This window comes from Ciconia boyciana, chromosome 8, assembly GCF_034638445.1.
Source record: "Ciconia boyciana chromosome 8, ASM3463844v1, whole genome shotgun sequence".
NCBI classification, from domain to species: domain Eukaryota; kingdom Metazoa; phylum Chordata; class Aves; order Ciconiiformes; family Ciconiidae; genus Ciconia; species Ciconia boyciana.
In genome coordinates, this window is record NC_132941.1 from 16,360,607 (window position 1) to 16,377,287 (window position 16,681).

At 40.1% G+C, this 16,681-nt stretch overlaps 1 protein-coding gene across 2 annotated transcripts in view; it reads right to left on the minus strand.

Annotated features, from left to right (window-relative positions):
* Positions 1 to 14,154: 14,154 nt before the first annotated feature.
* Positions 14,155 to 16,681, minus strand: part of ALDH1A2 (aldehyde dehydrogenase 1 family member A2) — a 214,198-nt gene continuing 211,671 nt past the window's right edge. For both annotated transcript variants that reach the window (XM_072870179.1, XM_072870180.1), the window contains one exon: positions 14,155 to 14,410. In XM_072870179.1, the coding sequence (XP_072726280.1) occupies positions 14,338 to 14,410 (73 nt within the window). In that variant the 3' untranslated portion in view covers positions 14,155 to 14,337. The remainder of the gene's footprint in view (positions 14,411 to 16,681) is intronic.

Consider the following 16,681-nt stretch of genomic DNA (forward strand, 5'->3'; position numbering starts at 1 on the left):
GGGGTGGTTCCACCATGGCAGAGGAGGGCCTCCACAAGGCTAGGCACAGGTGACTGAGCTGCACCCTCGGCTTGCTGGCAGCACGTGAGCGTGGGCCCCCGAAACCTGGGAGGGGTGTGTGTGTTGGGCACGGGAGTGGTTACAGAGAGGGAGCTTAAACTAGACTCTGCCTTCAGGTCAGTTTGTCTTTTTCCAAAATAAGCACGTGGGCTACAACTAGACTGGTTTTATAGCAGAGGAGAGCAGCACGTGTTTGATACCACATCGGCATTGGCAAGGGTACTAGGAAAGGGGTATGTATATAGGGTTACTGGAGAGCAGGGGACAGGAGGATTGTGTTTTCTTCAACTAGGGAATTATTTTTTTTTTAAAGTGCAAACGCTGAAGAAGCTTTCTGGGACAGGCCCCCAGGGGGCTCCTCAGGGCGGTTCCTGGAACAGTGTACCAGGGCGCAGGGGGGCTGGGAGTCAGTGGGGCAAGCAGGCTGAACAGGTGCTTGACACCTGATCAGTCACAGGGGCTGTATGAGGCAGACGGTTGACAGAAGTGGTGATCCGTTCCAGCATATTTAAAAAAACCCTGTAGATCATGTATTCTCTGACTGCATACGTTTTCTGAAAGCAAGATAAATCATCTTATACCTGGGTCTGCTTTAGCGCTTTAGAAGAATGTACTGAGTGGTTAAATGTCCTAATAGCAACTACACGCAACCTGACAGCTGATATTTTCATGATGATACAAGGCTGTCAGACCTGTGAAAAAAAAATCTGATAATCTAATCCCCTTAATAAGTTATATTAAAATCATGTAAGTACATGATGCAAACATTGTAGTTGTTTTCCCTGTTTATAGCAATCTTACAGCTGTTGCTTTGCTGGGATTAATTTGTCTCCAAGGGGTTTCAACACTATCCTCCCCAGTGATTATGAGAGCCTGTAATGTCGTGTAATCGGGGCCATATTATTTTTGTCGAAATCTCTGGGAGTGATGTAAGAGGAAAAAGGAAACTAGCTAACTCCCAACCATTTGACCAAAGGTTAAATTAGTCTTGGCCTTCTCCCAGCTGGACCTGAAGCTTTTCAGTCAAACATTTCCTCTGCCCTGCTCAAAAAAAATTGATGTCTTTTCTTGTCTTTTCTCCCTCCCATGTTTTGTTTGTTTGTTTGTTTTTCTTTACCAACATCACATGTTTTCTTTAGTGTTATGCCCTTATTTGTTGTGGAACACATCACTGGGACAACACATGTCACCTACTGGAAGGTCTGACCTTTGGTTCATAATTCCTATAGATGCTATGGAATGCCATGGGCATTAAGGCTAAATTTTAAGTACATCATATTGTACTGTGCAAGAAAACTTGTTATTTTTATTGCGTATAGTGGCTGCACAATTTCAGTCCAATACAGTCCAAGTTGCCCCAAGCATGGTCCTTTATAACACTGTAGAAGCTATTTATCTGCTTGAAAGATGCTAGAAAATCTCGCAGCAGCTATGTTTTGTAGGTGGTATACAAGTCTCCCTGCAGACTATTCCAGACCACGTACAGTCTGAGAACCTTCCGTTAGTACAGAATAACTAGCATCTGTTGTGTGTGTATTCTTGAGTCTATTTCTATGTGCGGTGATGTATTCTGGTTTGGAATTTTTTTTTTTTTACATTTGTGTGTACACATTTAAGGCAAAAGATGATAAGGTTTTTGAGGTTCTTTAGACTGTTAGGTAAGAATCTTGATTTAATTGCAGATGGCCAGTATTAAAGTGTTTTGTTCTATGTTACGAGCAAGTAACGTCTGAAAAGATCAGAAAGAACGTTGGTCTGGCCTTTAAGAAGTCTGGTTGCTTATCACCATTCTTTGGTGTGGAGAATGGGTTGGGCTGCCACAAGAAGAGATTTCTAACCAGAGTCAGCTGGACTGAGACAGTCATGACAAGAAAAAATTATCTGGTGCACTGAAGTATGAAACAGATACAGAATGGGAATGAAGCAGGGGAGTGAACAGGAAAAGAGGTGCACTTGGATATTAAGCCTTGATGAGAGTTCAGAGATGTTCAACATTTTGCAAAAGTTCAAACTATTTCTTAATGCATCTGACTTGTATGCCTTCTTTTAAATGCTTTTCTGCTTGTATCTAGTTATGTATTTGAAATAGGGATTGGCTTTTATTTGTCTATTATTAAAATCCTCACTATTTTGAAAAACTGCTAAAAGTCCAAATCCCATTAGGGGCCAACTCAGCGATACATATTTTGGCTGTTTAAGGAAGAGAATAATAATAAAAAATGCTATTTCAAGACATCAGAATAACAAATGTAGATATTAGGTGGTCAAACAATGCTGGTCATATAAAGAAACCTGACTGATAACTAAAGAATTGTTATAGTACTAATCCTGTCAAATCCTTTGTTATACTAATTAATATATTCTAGTGTTCTCTATTTCCACAATGCTTTAAAAAGCAAAAAGTATAGTAGTTATCATCTATTTAGATGGTGTTTTTTTTCTTCTAGTTAAATCAATTTCTGAATGATAGATTTGGATGGGAATCACCAGCAACCTTTGTAGAAACATTAAGAACATAATGGAGGCTTGTGCATTTGGAAATTATACATGACTTATACATTGCTATGCTACCATCTAATTTAAGCTTCCAAAGAAAGTCACAAGAATTCAGTACTAGTGATGTACCTTTTCAGATTATTTAGGAGAATCTTTCAATCCTTGCAAGTGAAGCTGCAATTAATTAGTGTTATATATTGCTGTTTGCTAGTTCATGTATTCTGTATATGAGCAAAGATAGTTCAGAGGTTAATTTTCTTTTCCTTTAGCTCTGCTGGGTGGACTCTGGCCACCCCATGGGAAGTAAGGGTTCAAAAGTGACCTTGCAAGTTGTTCTTCCTGGGAAGAAACAAGTTGAGAGTCTGGCTGGGGGATGCTCTCCACCCTTGGGAAGAACACAGCTTGCATTGCATCACTTGTTTGCACTGGCTTGAGCATATTATTGTACTTGTGAAGGCAGCTGAATTGTCTAGTACCTGGTACCTTCTAGGAGGGTATTACACTGTAATTACACTGTAAAAAGAAAATACCAAGAGCTAAGAGCAAGCAGCTAGTGTGACTATATGCAGTTTGTTCAGTATTAAGACAGCAAAAAAGAGTACTGAGACTAGTAATAAAAAAGCAGAGAAAAATAACACACAGGCTGGCATAAATCACACTATGTAAGTACTTAGGTGAATAAGGAACCAAAAGAGTAAGTGGCAAGAGTTTAGGAAAAAATGTATCACCATTAATTATCTGACCAGTTTACAAAATCATTGGCATTTAGGATGGTGATTACCAAGAACTCTAAATGAATTTCTACTGTTTCTGCTTAAGTGTTTTCTCTCTATATGCTTTTCTAAAATTATAGCTTTCTTTTACTTAAAAGCATGCATTTTTCAGGGTTTTTTTGTTTGTTTGTTTGTATTTTTTAATAATGTTGACATTCTCAAGGCATTGTTGTGCCTGTGTTACAGTGCAGTTGTGTATTGGCACCTCTATGTTTTGAATCCTCAGGATTTAACAACAGAGTTAGTAAGAAGCTCTAGTCAGGGTTCCCTGAGGGTAACCCAGCATGTTGCATACATAGTTACGTAACTTTGCCATCAAATCATCAATAGTTTTGAGTTTAAAAAATGAAGCATTGCATATAATTTGAATTAATCTCGGAAAGGATGTAATTTTCAAATAAGATTCCTAAATTAGGAACCTGGGCAAGGTGAATCTCACCCTAAGTTAATATGTCTATGCTGGAGGTGCTGATAGCTGCTCTGTGGGTCTAATCTCCCATTGCTGTCTTAAGAGATCTAGTCAACAGAGTCTAGAAAACAGTGCATCTCAACCTAGAGCTCTAACCAGTATGCCACTGCTTGTGCTGGCTGGACCTCTGTTAGAAATCTCAGGTAGTGGTCCGTCTCTAGACTCAACTTTTCAAAGGTTTTTAGTCAGGCAACTACAAATTGGTGTCAAGCACAGGCAGCCACAAACTGAAGCCTAATTGCTTCCTTGAGTTAAAGCCTCGCAGATACCTAAATACCTATATATCCTAGGTTTTCAGAGGTGCTGAACACTGTCAGTTCCCAGTGAACTCAGTAGGGATGAACAGTGCTTAGCTCTTCTGCAAGCTTACCTCCTGTTGTGGGGAGCAAATGCAGGAATGGGGAGAGAAAGGGAATGCAAGGGATTGAACTGTATGCATCCAAATAAAAAAACTGTAGCCTGAATGTACATGTGTGTGTGTGTGTGTGTGTGTGTGAGAAAATAAATAAATAAATAACTTACAGGCATATCTAAGTATGGAGCTTGCCACTTGGCTGTGGGGAAACAGGAAACAACACACCAAAACGGCAGTAAACTGATATAAGTGCTGAAAAGCTCATTTGTCTACGGTCAAGCCCTGGTGAAAGTTGATTTTATTATTTATTAGCTGAGAGATCCTGCACTGAGTCTAAATACGTAGAAATGAATGGCTGGTGTGGCTATTTGTAACAAGAAAAATCAGACCCCCCTACCTAAGGTCTTAAAAGATCATTCGTTCCAAAGAATTTCAAGGGCTTTCCCCAGCTCAGTTTGTCAGAAGTGAAAAGTATTTAAATTCTACTCCTACAGATCTTTAGACAAAAATAATTCCTCTGTAAGAGTCTCATCAGTTCTCTGTGTATGTGTTTGCGTGTATTAATTTTTCTTTTACAATAGTATAATTACAGTGTTTATATGCAAGAAACACGGCTCAGGAAAAAGCCAGTACCAAGTAGGGCACTGTGCTGGGAGTCAGGAGATCTGTATTTGGTCCTAGCCTTTGCAGCAGATTTTCCTCTGTAATCTTGGGATGAGTTGCTGCATTTGTTTCTTTCAATTACCTCCTTGTCTGTAAAATGGTAATAATAATTATGTTCTTTTTTCCTGGCTTTTCATTTTACTTTTAAAACCTCTGAGGCCTAGACAAAGTCTGTGATGTTTGTAGAGGACAGTGGGGCCATGGTTTCAACTGACTGCATAAAAATAATCAGGTGATCAATTAACACCTTTTTCTTTTTTTGTGTCATGAAGGAGGATTAACAAAGATGATGCAAAAGAAAGCAAATATTGTTGTCCCTACAGGCTATTGCAGCTGAAATAACTTTATTTTATTAGAACAGTTTCAAAATGGATGCTTACCTTGTAACTGTAACTCCCTCAGTTCTTGTAACTTTGGTTTATAGACCATCCAAAGCCTGTTTGTGTTGTAAATGTGTTCCATAGGAAGTGTCCGTATCTGCAGTCTCATGAAGAGAGGACAAGTTTCTTTCCAGGTCTGTATTTCTCAAACATCCCTGATGTAAATAAGCAGCTGAAGCATATTCGTGGTTTTGGATTCTGTATGGATTCTGGAAATTCTGAATATTGTGTGAGGTTTATATAGCTTGATTTCTTATACTCAGAGGAACCTTTCCATTTAGATTTCTAAAATAATGCTAGGGGACAACTGCAGAAGATTGTAGAAGAGGAGCTGTACAGGAGATGTGATCAAGTGCATGTCTGGGAGTGAGGCGTGAGGCTGCATGAGGTGTGCTAAGGACTGTGGGGGAAAGAGGAAGTGAAAGCCCATTTAAGCCACCCACTCCCACTACTCCTTCCCTTCCATAAATTTCATCCTGGCTTATCAGTTTTTCTGTCTGCTCAGCAGCATCTGCAATTGCTTAGATATACTAATTTGCTTGTGAATGCAATGGGAGATGGTTTGTGACTCAAGCTAAAGTAAGCAAGCATGTCTTCCAGAGCTTTAATAACATTCAAAGCAGGGAAAGACTCGACTCTGGATAGAAACCTAGCAAGTCTTTGTGATTGTTCATTTTTTATTTTAAAGGTTATAAAACATGTTTGAACAATGAGTTTTGAACATATAGTACCTCTGCTGCTGCTTAATTTCCTGATAAAAATAGATTACAAAATTACTTGCTGTAAAGGTTGATATTTATAATTGGAAAAAAGGCATGTTGGACTGGTTAAGATAGGCTGGTGCAGATGAGACTAATAATGACTTACTGAACACTGGCTGCTGTGACTGAGTCTGGAAAGTCAGTTATGTTTGCTGCCTTGGTTCTGCAGTCTAAATCATCCAGGAACAGTCTAATGAGGAGCTACTGTCCGGCCTGCCCAGTGTTTAATGGCAAAGCTGGAAAATACTAGCAGAGACTGTATGCACGGTAAAGTTAAACATTCAGTGCTTTGCCTCAGTCAGAACCTTTAGAGAGGCACCATTTACTCCAGAGGAGTAAGAATTAAGAAGGGAGAAAGAAGTCCATTAGGGAGAATAATGAGGAAGACAAGTTGATTGTCCTGAAACTTTGTATAAAAAGAAGACAAACTGGAAGAAGCCCATCAGTTTGTTTTCCTTTGTCAGGCAGAATCTGCTGGTGGCTCAACATACTGCACTGCTCTGTGCAATGTGGTTCTTGCTGCTGAACACAGCTTTCACAACTAATGCAGGAAATCTACCTTTGTTCTTCTGAGCTTTGTGTACAAAACAGCTGAGAACAGTATTTGCAGTGTCTTTGGTTTGGTGACTGCATTAGTACCTCAAAGAGACAAATAGTAATACAGAGGAAAGCATGTTTTTTTCCTACTTAATTTTTCAAAATTCTAGAAGCATCATGAAATCTCTTGGCCAGCCCATAATCCTAAAGCTTTTAGAAACTTGCAGCAAAATGCCCCCACCCAGACAGATTCTGCAGTCCATAGTAAGAATTTTGCCTGAAAAAGAATGGGGCCCCAAATGTTTGAAACTGCATGCTAGAAGGCTAGCTGGTAATTAGTCTTCCCAGAGAGGACATTGTAAAAACACATCATTGAGCCGTTTGTTGCTGTTCTACCTAAGAACACAGTTAGTTAAAAGATCCTCTTTGCCAAAACACTGAGAAAGAGCTCAGGATGTTCTATGTGTTTTTAAAATAGAGATCAACCAGCAACCCTGTCTTTTAACAGAGCTTTGCACCAGCCCTTCTATAATACATGTGCAGTTCACTACAGGGAAGAAAACGGGTTTGGCATTTTCATAGGAAAGAGCTGCAAGGGGATTTGAAACACTGAGAAACAGTATCTGTGGTGATTTTGTCATCGTATTTTTTATGTCTGTTATAATGGAATATGAAATTAACTTAAAACATTTGTCCCAGAGCCTTGCCTATAAAGTTGCTACAGATGCAGGAGATGAGAGCATCTTTCTGGGTCTTTTTGAAAGGCATTGGGCAGCTGGAGTCTACTGTCATTTTCCCACTAGAGTAATCTGAAATGGTGGCATCAGAGAGGTTCACAAAGGGGAATCTAATGGGAACTGTGGAGAGGGTCAAATGTTCTGCATTCTCTAAGGAAACTCCTGTAAAAGTCTGTTGTACCAGTGGCATTTCCTGGGCATTTTTTCCCATAAATGTCTGGCAAATTGTGTTTGTCCTTGGGAGGCAAATGCTGCAAGGGAAAGACTGCTGGAGAGGCAGGGCTGCAGCAAAGACAGAGCAGGAATTGCTCTGGGTTTTGCTGCAGTTTCAGTTATGGGAGTATGTGTGTCTGTATATATTGATATGATCAGAGGCCTGGCCAACTTATCAGTCCCCAGGAGCTCTCTAGCAATGGCTTCCTGTGGCTTAAGGTGTGCAATATGCACTGTGGAGAAACATGGGACAGATTCTCAGAAAAGAGTCCATTGCTCCATTTTAGTTTCATGCCAGGACAGCAGGGCCATAGTGCTCTCAGCAGCCTCACCAGACTTGCCTCCTTCCCTGCATTGGATGCTGCTGTGATAAGGCAATGTGATAAGCAATCACATTGATAAGCTGCTGTGATAAGGCAATCCTGGTGCAGTGCAACATCGTAGCATAGAAGCTTTCCTTGTGCTGCTCAGGAGCTCCAGGCTACTCAGGAACCACAGATTGGTAGCTCTACAAATGCCCATTTCTTTGGAGGCAATTCTTAATTTCACGGCCAGGTTGTATTTACAAGAGAATATGCACATGATGCTGGAAGAATAAGGCTGAAGAGTATTTGGTGACTTTTCTGGACTTTTTGGAATGCTTGATTTGAATAAAGGCTGTCTACTTAGTCCCCATAGCTGTACAGCCTGGGGGCAGGGCATCTCACTAGCCAGCTCTGAGTGACAGCCACGGTCCCATGGTGAATGAATGAGCTGCGAGTTCTGACTAGTGGCAGGACCATCAGATGCAAGGGGAATGCAGGACCATCAGATGCAAGGGGAATGCTTTAGCCGTTGTCCTTAATCTGCAGTTTCATGGTGGGAGCGAGGAGTACCTTTCCATTAAGCATCCTTCCCAGAAGCCTTAGTGTTTGTGAAGTTCAAAATTAAAAACTAAAAGGAGGCCTCTCTTGCCAGGCACTGACTGTGCTTTGAGATTGGATGTCAAGTGCCAAAGACTGTGGGAGAGGTTTTGGACCAATAGAAAGCAGAGAGAAATCTTCACAAGAGATCCTGCTCTATGTCCCATCTCATGGTCCCAGGTGAGTCTGAGACAACCAGTGGACCATGAGCTGGAGCCCTTTTGCCAGGGGAAGCAGTGCAAACACATTTTCTTTATGTTCGGCAGCAGGAGTGAGCTGCACACAAATGTCTTACTAATTAAGCTGCTGTAGGAAATGGGAACTCAGCCAGGCGTACAAAGAGCAAGGAAAAACCCCAAAATGAAGCCAGTTAATATTAGCACAAGTTACACCAACCTCATTGTGAGGAACCATAAGGGAGAAGGAGAGGGGCTAAGCAAGGTCATGAAAAATTATCAAATTGTATGTGAGTGCATATACACAAAGGCATGAATACTTCGGCAAAAGCTAGTGGTGGATTGTTGAGAGGCCAGTGCAGCTAAGTTCCTGCTCTGTTACATAGATAAATTGCCAAAGGAAACATTATCCAAACAGTTCTACTTCAAAGGCAAAACGACAAGCTTTGGGGAACTTGCGGTACTTTCAATCTGGCCAATAACCAAGTGTAAAGTGTAAAATATACATGTTTAGGAAGTAGGACACATGCCGTTCAAGACAGGCCTTTCCCATGCTCTCAGACCAGTGCAGCTTCATTTGATGTGCAAATGCATGATGTGTGATCTGTCCTGGCAATGTGCTGCCTGCCAGCAGCACAAACATTTCACAAGCACCCTTTTGGGTTACTTCAGCCTGCTGTGTGCGCAGCCTCCTTGGCAACCTCTGCAGCTGGAGCTTTTCTTATGGTCTGTTGCTGTTGTGGTTGTACAATCCAGGTCTCCTGAAATCGGGTAAAATAATGTTCCCTGGAGTGCTTCCTGGCACTGCAGGCACAGCCAAAAGTGTATGTGCTGTGCACAGTACAGGGCAGTCTCTGCTGTTTGATGAAACTCATCCTATAAACCCATGAAAAGTAACAGTGGAAATGCTCACCATATAGAAGCAGTGGATCATGGGTGCAGTCCCTCTTTTCAGTAGTGGCTTGAGTGGATTTAAATTTGTTGATATCAGAAAAAAATAGTTGTGGTCTTTATGGTGCAACAGGGCTCTAGAGTACCTGTGCTAGGGGGATGAGGTTGGCTTTTAGTGAGGGTTCAGGATTTAAACTCAACTGGCTGAACTGTTTTAGAACTAACCATTCTTATGAACCAGGGCCATGTAGATGTGCTTTTTCTCCCCCTCTAACAGTAAGCTAAGGGGATTAAGGACATTATGCAACAGCTCTGGTGACTTATCCCAGTTGTACCAAGAGGCAAGTCACCCTTGTGCCTCTACTCACTGTCTTTGGGACAGATTCTCAGTCATATGTGTGTGTGCAGCCTCTACACCTCAGTCTTAGATAACCAAGCACTTGGTGCTGAGCACTACCCCTGTGTAGCAACTGTGGCTACACAGATAGCTTAACCTGCTCTTCACCACTAAAATGACTGGACTTGCACTGCAGCCAGCTGTAATAATCTGTTGCTTGTGTTAACCTTGAATTCCAGTGTGTCAGTTCCAGTCCTCTGAGAAAAATTAGGCAAGTGCTTATTGAAACCAGCATCCCAGCACTCCACGTCGTGCTGTGTGGAAGAGGAAAGTGGGACCCCAAGCCCTAGTAGTAGCATATTCTAGCCACACTTTAGTCACATTAAATTATACCGCTACTCTCACATCAGCCTAATCTATCCTTACAAATGGCCCAACTTCATGCTAAAGTCCCCCACTTTGCTTCAGAAGTTCCTGGCAGAGCTGCACATAGTTCCCAATACCTGTGCACTGTCAGTGGACACAGAAGATACAGTGAAGATACAGAAAGAATTAATCAACTATGTGTTTAACAAGGACAAGGAAGAAAGATGTGTTTTATGCAGCTGTAGTCTAATGTGCTGAGAGAAGTCTGTTTGAATGGGTTGGGAATGCTGATGGCATCTAATAGCCACAGAGGCTTTTCCTGCTTCCTGATAGATATAGCACTGTGAATATCAGTCGTTGTGGTATGAGGTTGTTATGAGAAAAATAACTTCCTGTGTTGATGGACTTAGCATGCAGTAAACGGAGATGTATGGATGCAAAGTAAGGTGGTTGTAAATGTAGCTCTCCAGAGCTCTAGGTGTGACCAGGCAGAGAGCTGTAAGTAAACAGTATAGTGTATTGCTTGTCTTTGACTTCCTCTCTAGCTAAATTGGTGCCCTGAATTCAGTGTTATTATGGGTTCTCTTTTTTCCAGGACAGAACTGAGAAATAAGAGGGCACTGTAACACAGTGCCTCTGCATATGCAAGGCAAGCTTTTTCATCCTGGCCTCTGTGGGGAGGAAGAGAAAGAGCATTCTTTGTAACACAGCACCAATAAATGTATGAATGCTATTCAAGTAGTATCAATATCCATCGCTTTGTCTGAAGGCCACAGAACTGAAATTGTTTTTGCCTTTCTTCACATCCTTTTCCCAGAAGAAATGCACAATTATTTCCAAACTCTCCCTTTACTACACCTACATACATATTTATTGATACATTTACTTTCATTGGCTGGGGCTCCACAGAGTGCTTATTTACTATGGACTGAACTTGGCTCATTTCATTAGGTGACAACACTCCTTGTTTCAGTGGGTTCCAGAACAACCTTCCTTCCTTCATTTTGCTTTCAGAAAAGCACTCCATTGCTTGTGCCTATGTGACTGCTTGGAGTGGTGAGACAGGTTGCAAACAGGTCAGAGAGACAGGGAATATAGAAAGTGCTAATTGTCCACTCACAGTCCCATGACAGAGTGTTGTCCATGCCCACTAGTTAAATAGAAATGAAACTCTGCTTAATGTATTCCCGATACCCCAGACTTTCAGGAACAGTACTCCTTTCACTCCTATTATTAAGTTTTATTCTCTTTTATCCCATCTGTTTTAGTTAAGTTACTTTATCTACTGTGGTTGCCTGTAGAGTGTTTATTAAACCAACAGTATTATTCCGTGACACTGAGGTATAACCATGGCTTGCCATAGAATGAAGTAGCTTGGCCTTATTAACTGAGTAGTTACTTTATCTAAATAGGCACCATTTCAAAAGAGGAATGCTGTTCCTGGCAATGAAAGTAACCCTGGAATAAAGGGATTGCATGAGGGAGAGTTGTATGGTACCTGGCCATGTGAATTTTACTGGCTGTCAAATAACATTCAGTCTGTCCTTTTCCCCTGTTTTAGCATCTTGAAATTAAAGACAAGCAGAATATCACTTTATATCACAGAATATAAAAGATCTGAGTGTTAATTTAATCATGTATGTGACTCATCTACTAGAGAAAGAAAAGGCATCACGATTTTTTTAAACATTATCCAAAACTCAAGCTGTGATGCAGCAGTTTGCAAGGGTGCCCCACTGGTTCTGATGATTTCAGACCTTCCCCAATAGCTAAACTTTATGACCATGAGGGTGAGGATGAACTTTGGCTATGACCTAGATCTGCAATTCACAAGTGTTTTTCATACAGCTGCAATAATATTCCAGAAAATGTAATTGGCCTTTTACTTCATTCACTTTTGCAAATGAAAATAAAGCTACTGTGAGAGCAGATCTTTTGCTAAGAAAATATTTTTTTTAATATTTTTATAGCTCTGTCAACAATAAAGGAGTCTCACAGTCTAAAGTCTTTCTCTAAACCTTTTTAATGGAAAAAACTTCATAGAAAATATCCTTTTACTTTTTTAATAACATATAACTATATACATGATTAAAAACTGTAACAAAAAGCTGCAGGGACTGGAAAAATGTTTTGTTGGATCCATGCAGATGGTACATTTAAAAAAGGATTTCACAAATCCATGTACATCAAATGGAGCTGCAGTGACAGGGCTGAAAAAAATGGCAACTCTATATTATTTACCTGAATGTGTTGGGAATAAAGCACAGACATACAAAATACACAAAAAAGAATATAAAAGAGTACACGGTGTAAATGCTGTTAGCACAGGAAGTTTCCTTTTTAAGTAAATAGGAGAAAAGAAGTAAAATCTCCCTTTTCACATTTTATATTGCAGTTTAAAAGATAACTAATCTCTTATTAGCTGTATTTTGTTTTTCTTCACTCAGACATACGCTACGGTAGAAGTATATGGCATTTGCATTTAACAACTCAGGAATATTTTGATTCATCTCTATGTCTGTGAATGTACTGTCATTTCTGAATAACATCATGTATACATATTGCTTTAAAAACACATACACAGTTTGACATGAGTTAGAAATACAAAATATTGAGGGCCACCACACTACAAAGTGCTGGATACTCTTGTCCTGATCCAGCAGTATGTTTAAGGACACACACAACTTCAAATCTAAGAGGAATTCCTCAGAGAGTAAAGGAAGTTAAGAACGTGCAGAAATGATTTGCTGATCAGGTCTGGAGTTTTCAACAGTTCGTAGTATAGACTCTGCAGCTAGGAAAACTGTTACACCTGAGGCCATAATTCTGTCCTTATACCCCAGATAATGTAGCTACACAGTGTAGATGATTTACTGTACTTTTAAAATAAATTTTCTTAATTCTAAGTTAAAACATAAAATGAAACCTCTTTAAAAAAAGTCTGGGGAATCAATGAGCTCTGCAGCTGGAAAGAAGAAAGGGATGGCGTTTAGTTTGTTAGTTACAAGTTGGAAGAGATTCTGTAGGCAGCAGGTAATAATGTGACAGGTTTTAAACACCTCACTTCTAAAAGAACTTGCTCATATTTTTGTCCTGGGCCAAAAAAAGAACAGACATAATTGAAAAGTCAGTACCAGCCGGTAAGCTCACCTGAGGCTCACAAGCATGGTGAGGATGGCAAGCCATCATTTAGTAAGAAAATAAAGGCAAGCTTACTTCTTGTCAGGTGGACTTTTGCTGGGTTCTTTCTGCTGTAACAAATACTTAATAATTCCCAGTGTAATCACAGGCAGTTTAATAGCAGACAAATGGAGTCTGCGTGTGCATATACTTGTTTAAAGAAAGAAAAAAGGTGAAAACAACAACAGTAACAACAACAACAAAATTAGACAAGCAGTGAAAGCTGAAATATTCTGTGAAGCCTTGGGATCTGTTCCCGTTCTCCTTAACACCCTCCCACCCTGTCTGGCCATGCTCTTTTGGCAGGCAGGTAAAACCTTTCAAGTTCCTGTAAGTGAGAGAGGATTTTTGCTTAGAGCAATACATAAAGTAGTTATGAAAATAAGCTTTGAAAACCAAATCGCTGGGGGTCATGAAAGCCAAATCACACTGGTAAGTATTTGGATTTCATTGTCCATATAATGGTTTGATTCCCTCCCCAGGTTGACCTCTTTATATGAGCATGCTAATTGGAAAGTTGCCAGTATACCAGTTTTTGGCTCATTACTGTTCAGAGTCTTTTGTTTTTTAAGAACATCAATGATACTTGTTTACATTGTTCATTGCTAACGTTTTGGTTAAAATCTGGCTTGTAAAGCCCTGATTGAAACTAGAATGTCAGTACAAGGCAGGTCTGTTTGAGAAGGCAACCCAAAAGCAGTAAGACTTATTTTGTTTATTTAAAGAAGAGATAAATGTGTATGTGTGCATGCATTCGCATTTAACAGTTTCATAGCTAGAACCGTTATTAAATGATGCCCAATAGCAATTTTATCTCTTGTTATGATTTGTTTTATAAAGATGTAACGATTCTCAGAAGAGTTTTATGAAAACATGCAGAGTTGGTTTGCATTACATATGCAGTTATGTGCCCAGTATATATGTTGCAACTTAATTTCTTAAATATATATTGTGTAACACTTTTTATTCCTGAGTGCTGGTCTCCATAAGGAATAGAGAGGGTGGCATCATGTGCTCTTCTGCACGTGGTCCTTCGTCATTTTAGGAGTTCTTCTGAGGGATCTTTATTGTCACAGTTTTAACTTCAGAATATTCTCTCAATCCACATTCACCCCTAAAAAACAAATTGCAGCATCAGTTTACACCAGACATTAATTCTTTATGAAGCAAAAACCTGCAAAGTGATTCCTTGATAAAGCTAAGATATAACCTAAAATTCTCGGCATAGGTTTCTGTTGTACTATGATTTTGTACAGGTTTTCCTTTCATGCCATCTTTCAGAAAACCTGGAGATGAAGTTTCAGTTTAGGTCAAAAGACTAATGGATGGCTCCAGCATTTGATAAGAAGATACAGAATGACATTAAACCCAGAAATACTCACTGTCCATTGATGGAACTGTGGGGAGTGAATTGATGTTCACTGTCCCTTCCAGACCTTGAAAATGTCCAAACACCAAGACCTACGCCACTGGCCAGTGAAATTACTGCTTATATTTGCACTCAAGAAAGAGAAGGTCCAAACTGAGTGCTATGGAAAATGAACTACTCACAACCCTGGACAAAGATGAACTTGACTCCTAGCCCACTGATCTTTTTTCCCTGACAAAATATCCAGCAGCAGCAAAAATCAGCATTTGCACATTCTGTGAAAGAGCATTCAGCATGCTCAGATTTCCACTAGATTTACGTAGAAGATAGCTTTTTGTAAGAAGATAGCTTATGTAAGATGCCTGGCAAAGCATCTTACATAAGATCCTTTATACTGCTAGAAGCTAGCCACTTACTAGGTCCCTGTCATCTAACACACAGTTCTGAGGGGTACATGTTCTGCTTTGGATAAATTATGCTTAAGAAATTGGTGTTTCTGAATGCTATATAGATTTTGTTGTAGTCAGCTCTGGCCTGGCTTATCTCTTAGGCAACTCTGCTGAGGTTTAGAGTGGATATTGCATGGCTTCTTGGGAGTTATGCCTGTCTTCTCTGAAGTATCGGTATTTGCATTTTGCTGTGCATATTTGAGTAATGGAGAAGTGTGTTCTAGTCAAGTAATTAGTTAAGTTCTAATATATCTGCCAGATGCTATGTAGGTAAAGCAAACAATGCCCCCACCTCAAAACAGGTACAGTTCAAGTCTGGAAGTAGAGTATCTCTTCTATATGAACTCATATGAGGATTCTTTTGCATAAGCTCTTACAGACATTTGTTTCTTGGTTAAATTCTTACCCCTGCCCCTAAAACACACAATACTGCTCCCTCACTTATATTAAAACGTAAAAAGTGCTGACATGTATATCATGTTAGCATGTTTACTATTTGACACTGCCTTCCCTCTGGACCCCCTTGGGCAGAATTTAATGCTAACTGCACCATAAAGAATATTTCAGGGGAATTCCTCAGAACCGCCTTCTAATAAGTGTTGCTTTCAGAATGGAGTGAGGGGCCACTGTTCAAAGCAATTAAACCCCTCTGTATGCCCCCCATGTTGCATAGCCTACTTTTTATTTACTCTACACTGTAAATTTTACACAAAATGTAACACCGGGAGAGGAACTCCTGTAACCTTCCTTGGAAAGTTAATTCATTTGGGCAGAAATAATGAGTATTTACCAGCCCATTTCACTCCACCTGCAGTTTTGAAAACTTTCTGATGTGCCTGTTGACTTAGTAAGCCTTACATGTGATATAGTGGTTGACATTTAACTCAGACTGATTATTCAGTAGGCATTTTAAGATTTACCAGAGTCTAAGTACATGCAAGGAAATATATTAGTAAAGATTTTTTGACATGTGAAAGGTTCCCATTGATTTGGACCACCCCACCCCCAATTTTCAGTAGAAAGTGGTAGATTTGTCTCCAAAGAGTGACCAAAAACTTTAGCTATTTATCAGACTCGACTGAGCCACAGAACTATTCTGTTATGGCTCAGTGGAAGCTGTCACCGGGAGCTGCATGGGGCCCAATAACTAACGCTAGTAAGTCTCTCTGTCTGAAAGTTTCTGCTTGATTCAGTAGGGCTGCGGCTTGGCTACAGACACCTGTTAGACACATTTTTGCAAGTCAACAGATAACCTAGCCAACAGAGTATCCAGCGCCTTTATGTATGTTCCAACTGCCAGTTGGTTTCTTATCTTAGTCTGGCAAACAAAATTAGATATATTTATTGTCTGTTTCTTCAGCTCAAGGCTTCAGAGCCTTATGCGTTTGTTTTCTGGCCGAAAGTTTGGAAGTGGACAACTGTGGTGAATTCTAAGGCAAGTATTTTTCAAAAGTTAAAAAGTTGCTCTTGCTGAATAGGAAGATAGATTATTGCAGACATTCAGAGCAGAAGAGTCAGTGTGTGTTCAATTAAAGGGCTTGCTTGTCCCCACAGCCTAATACAGGGA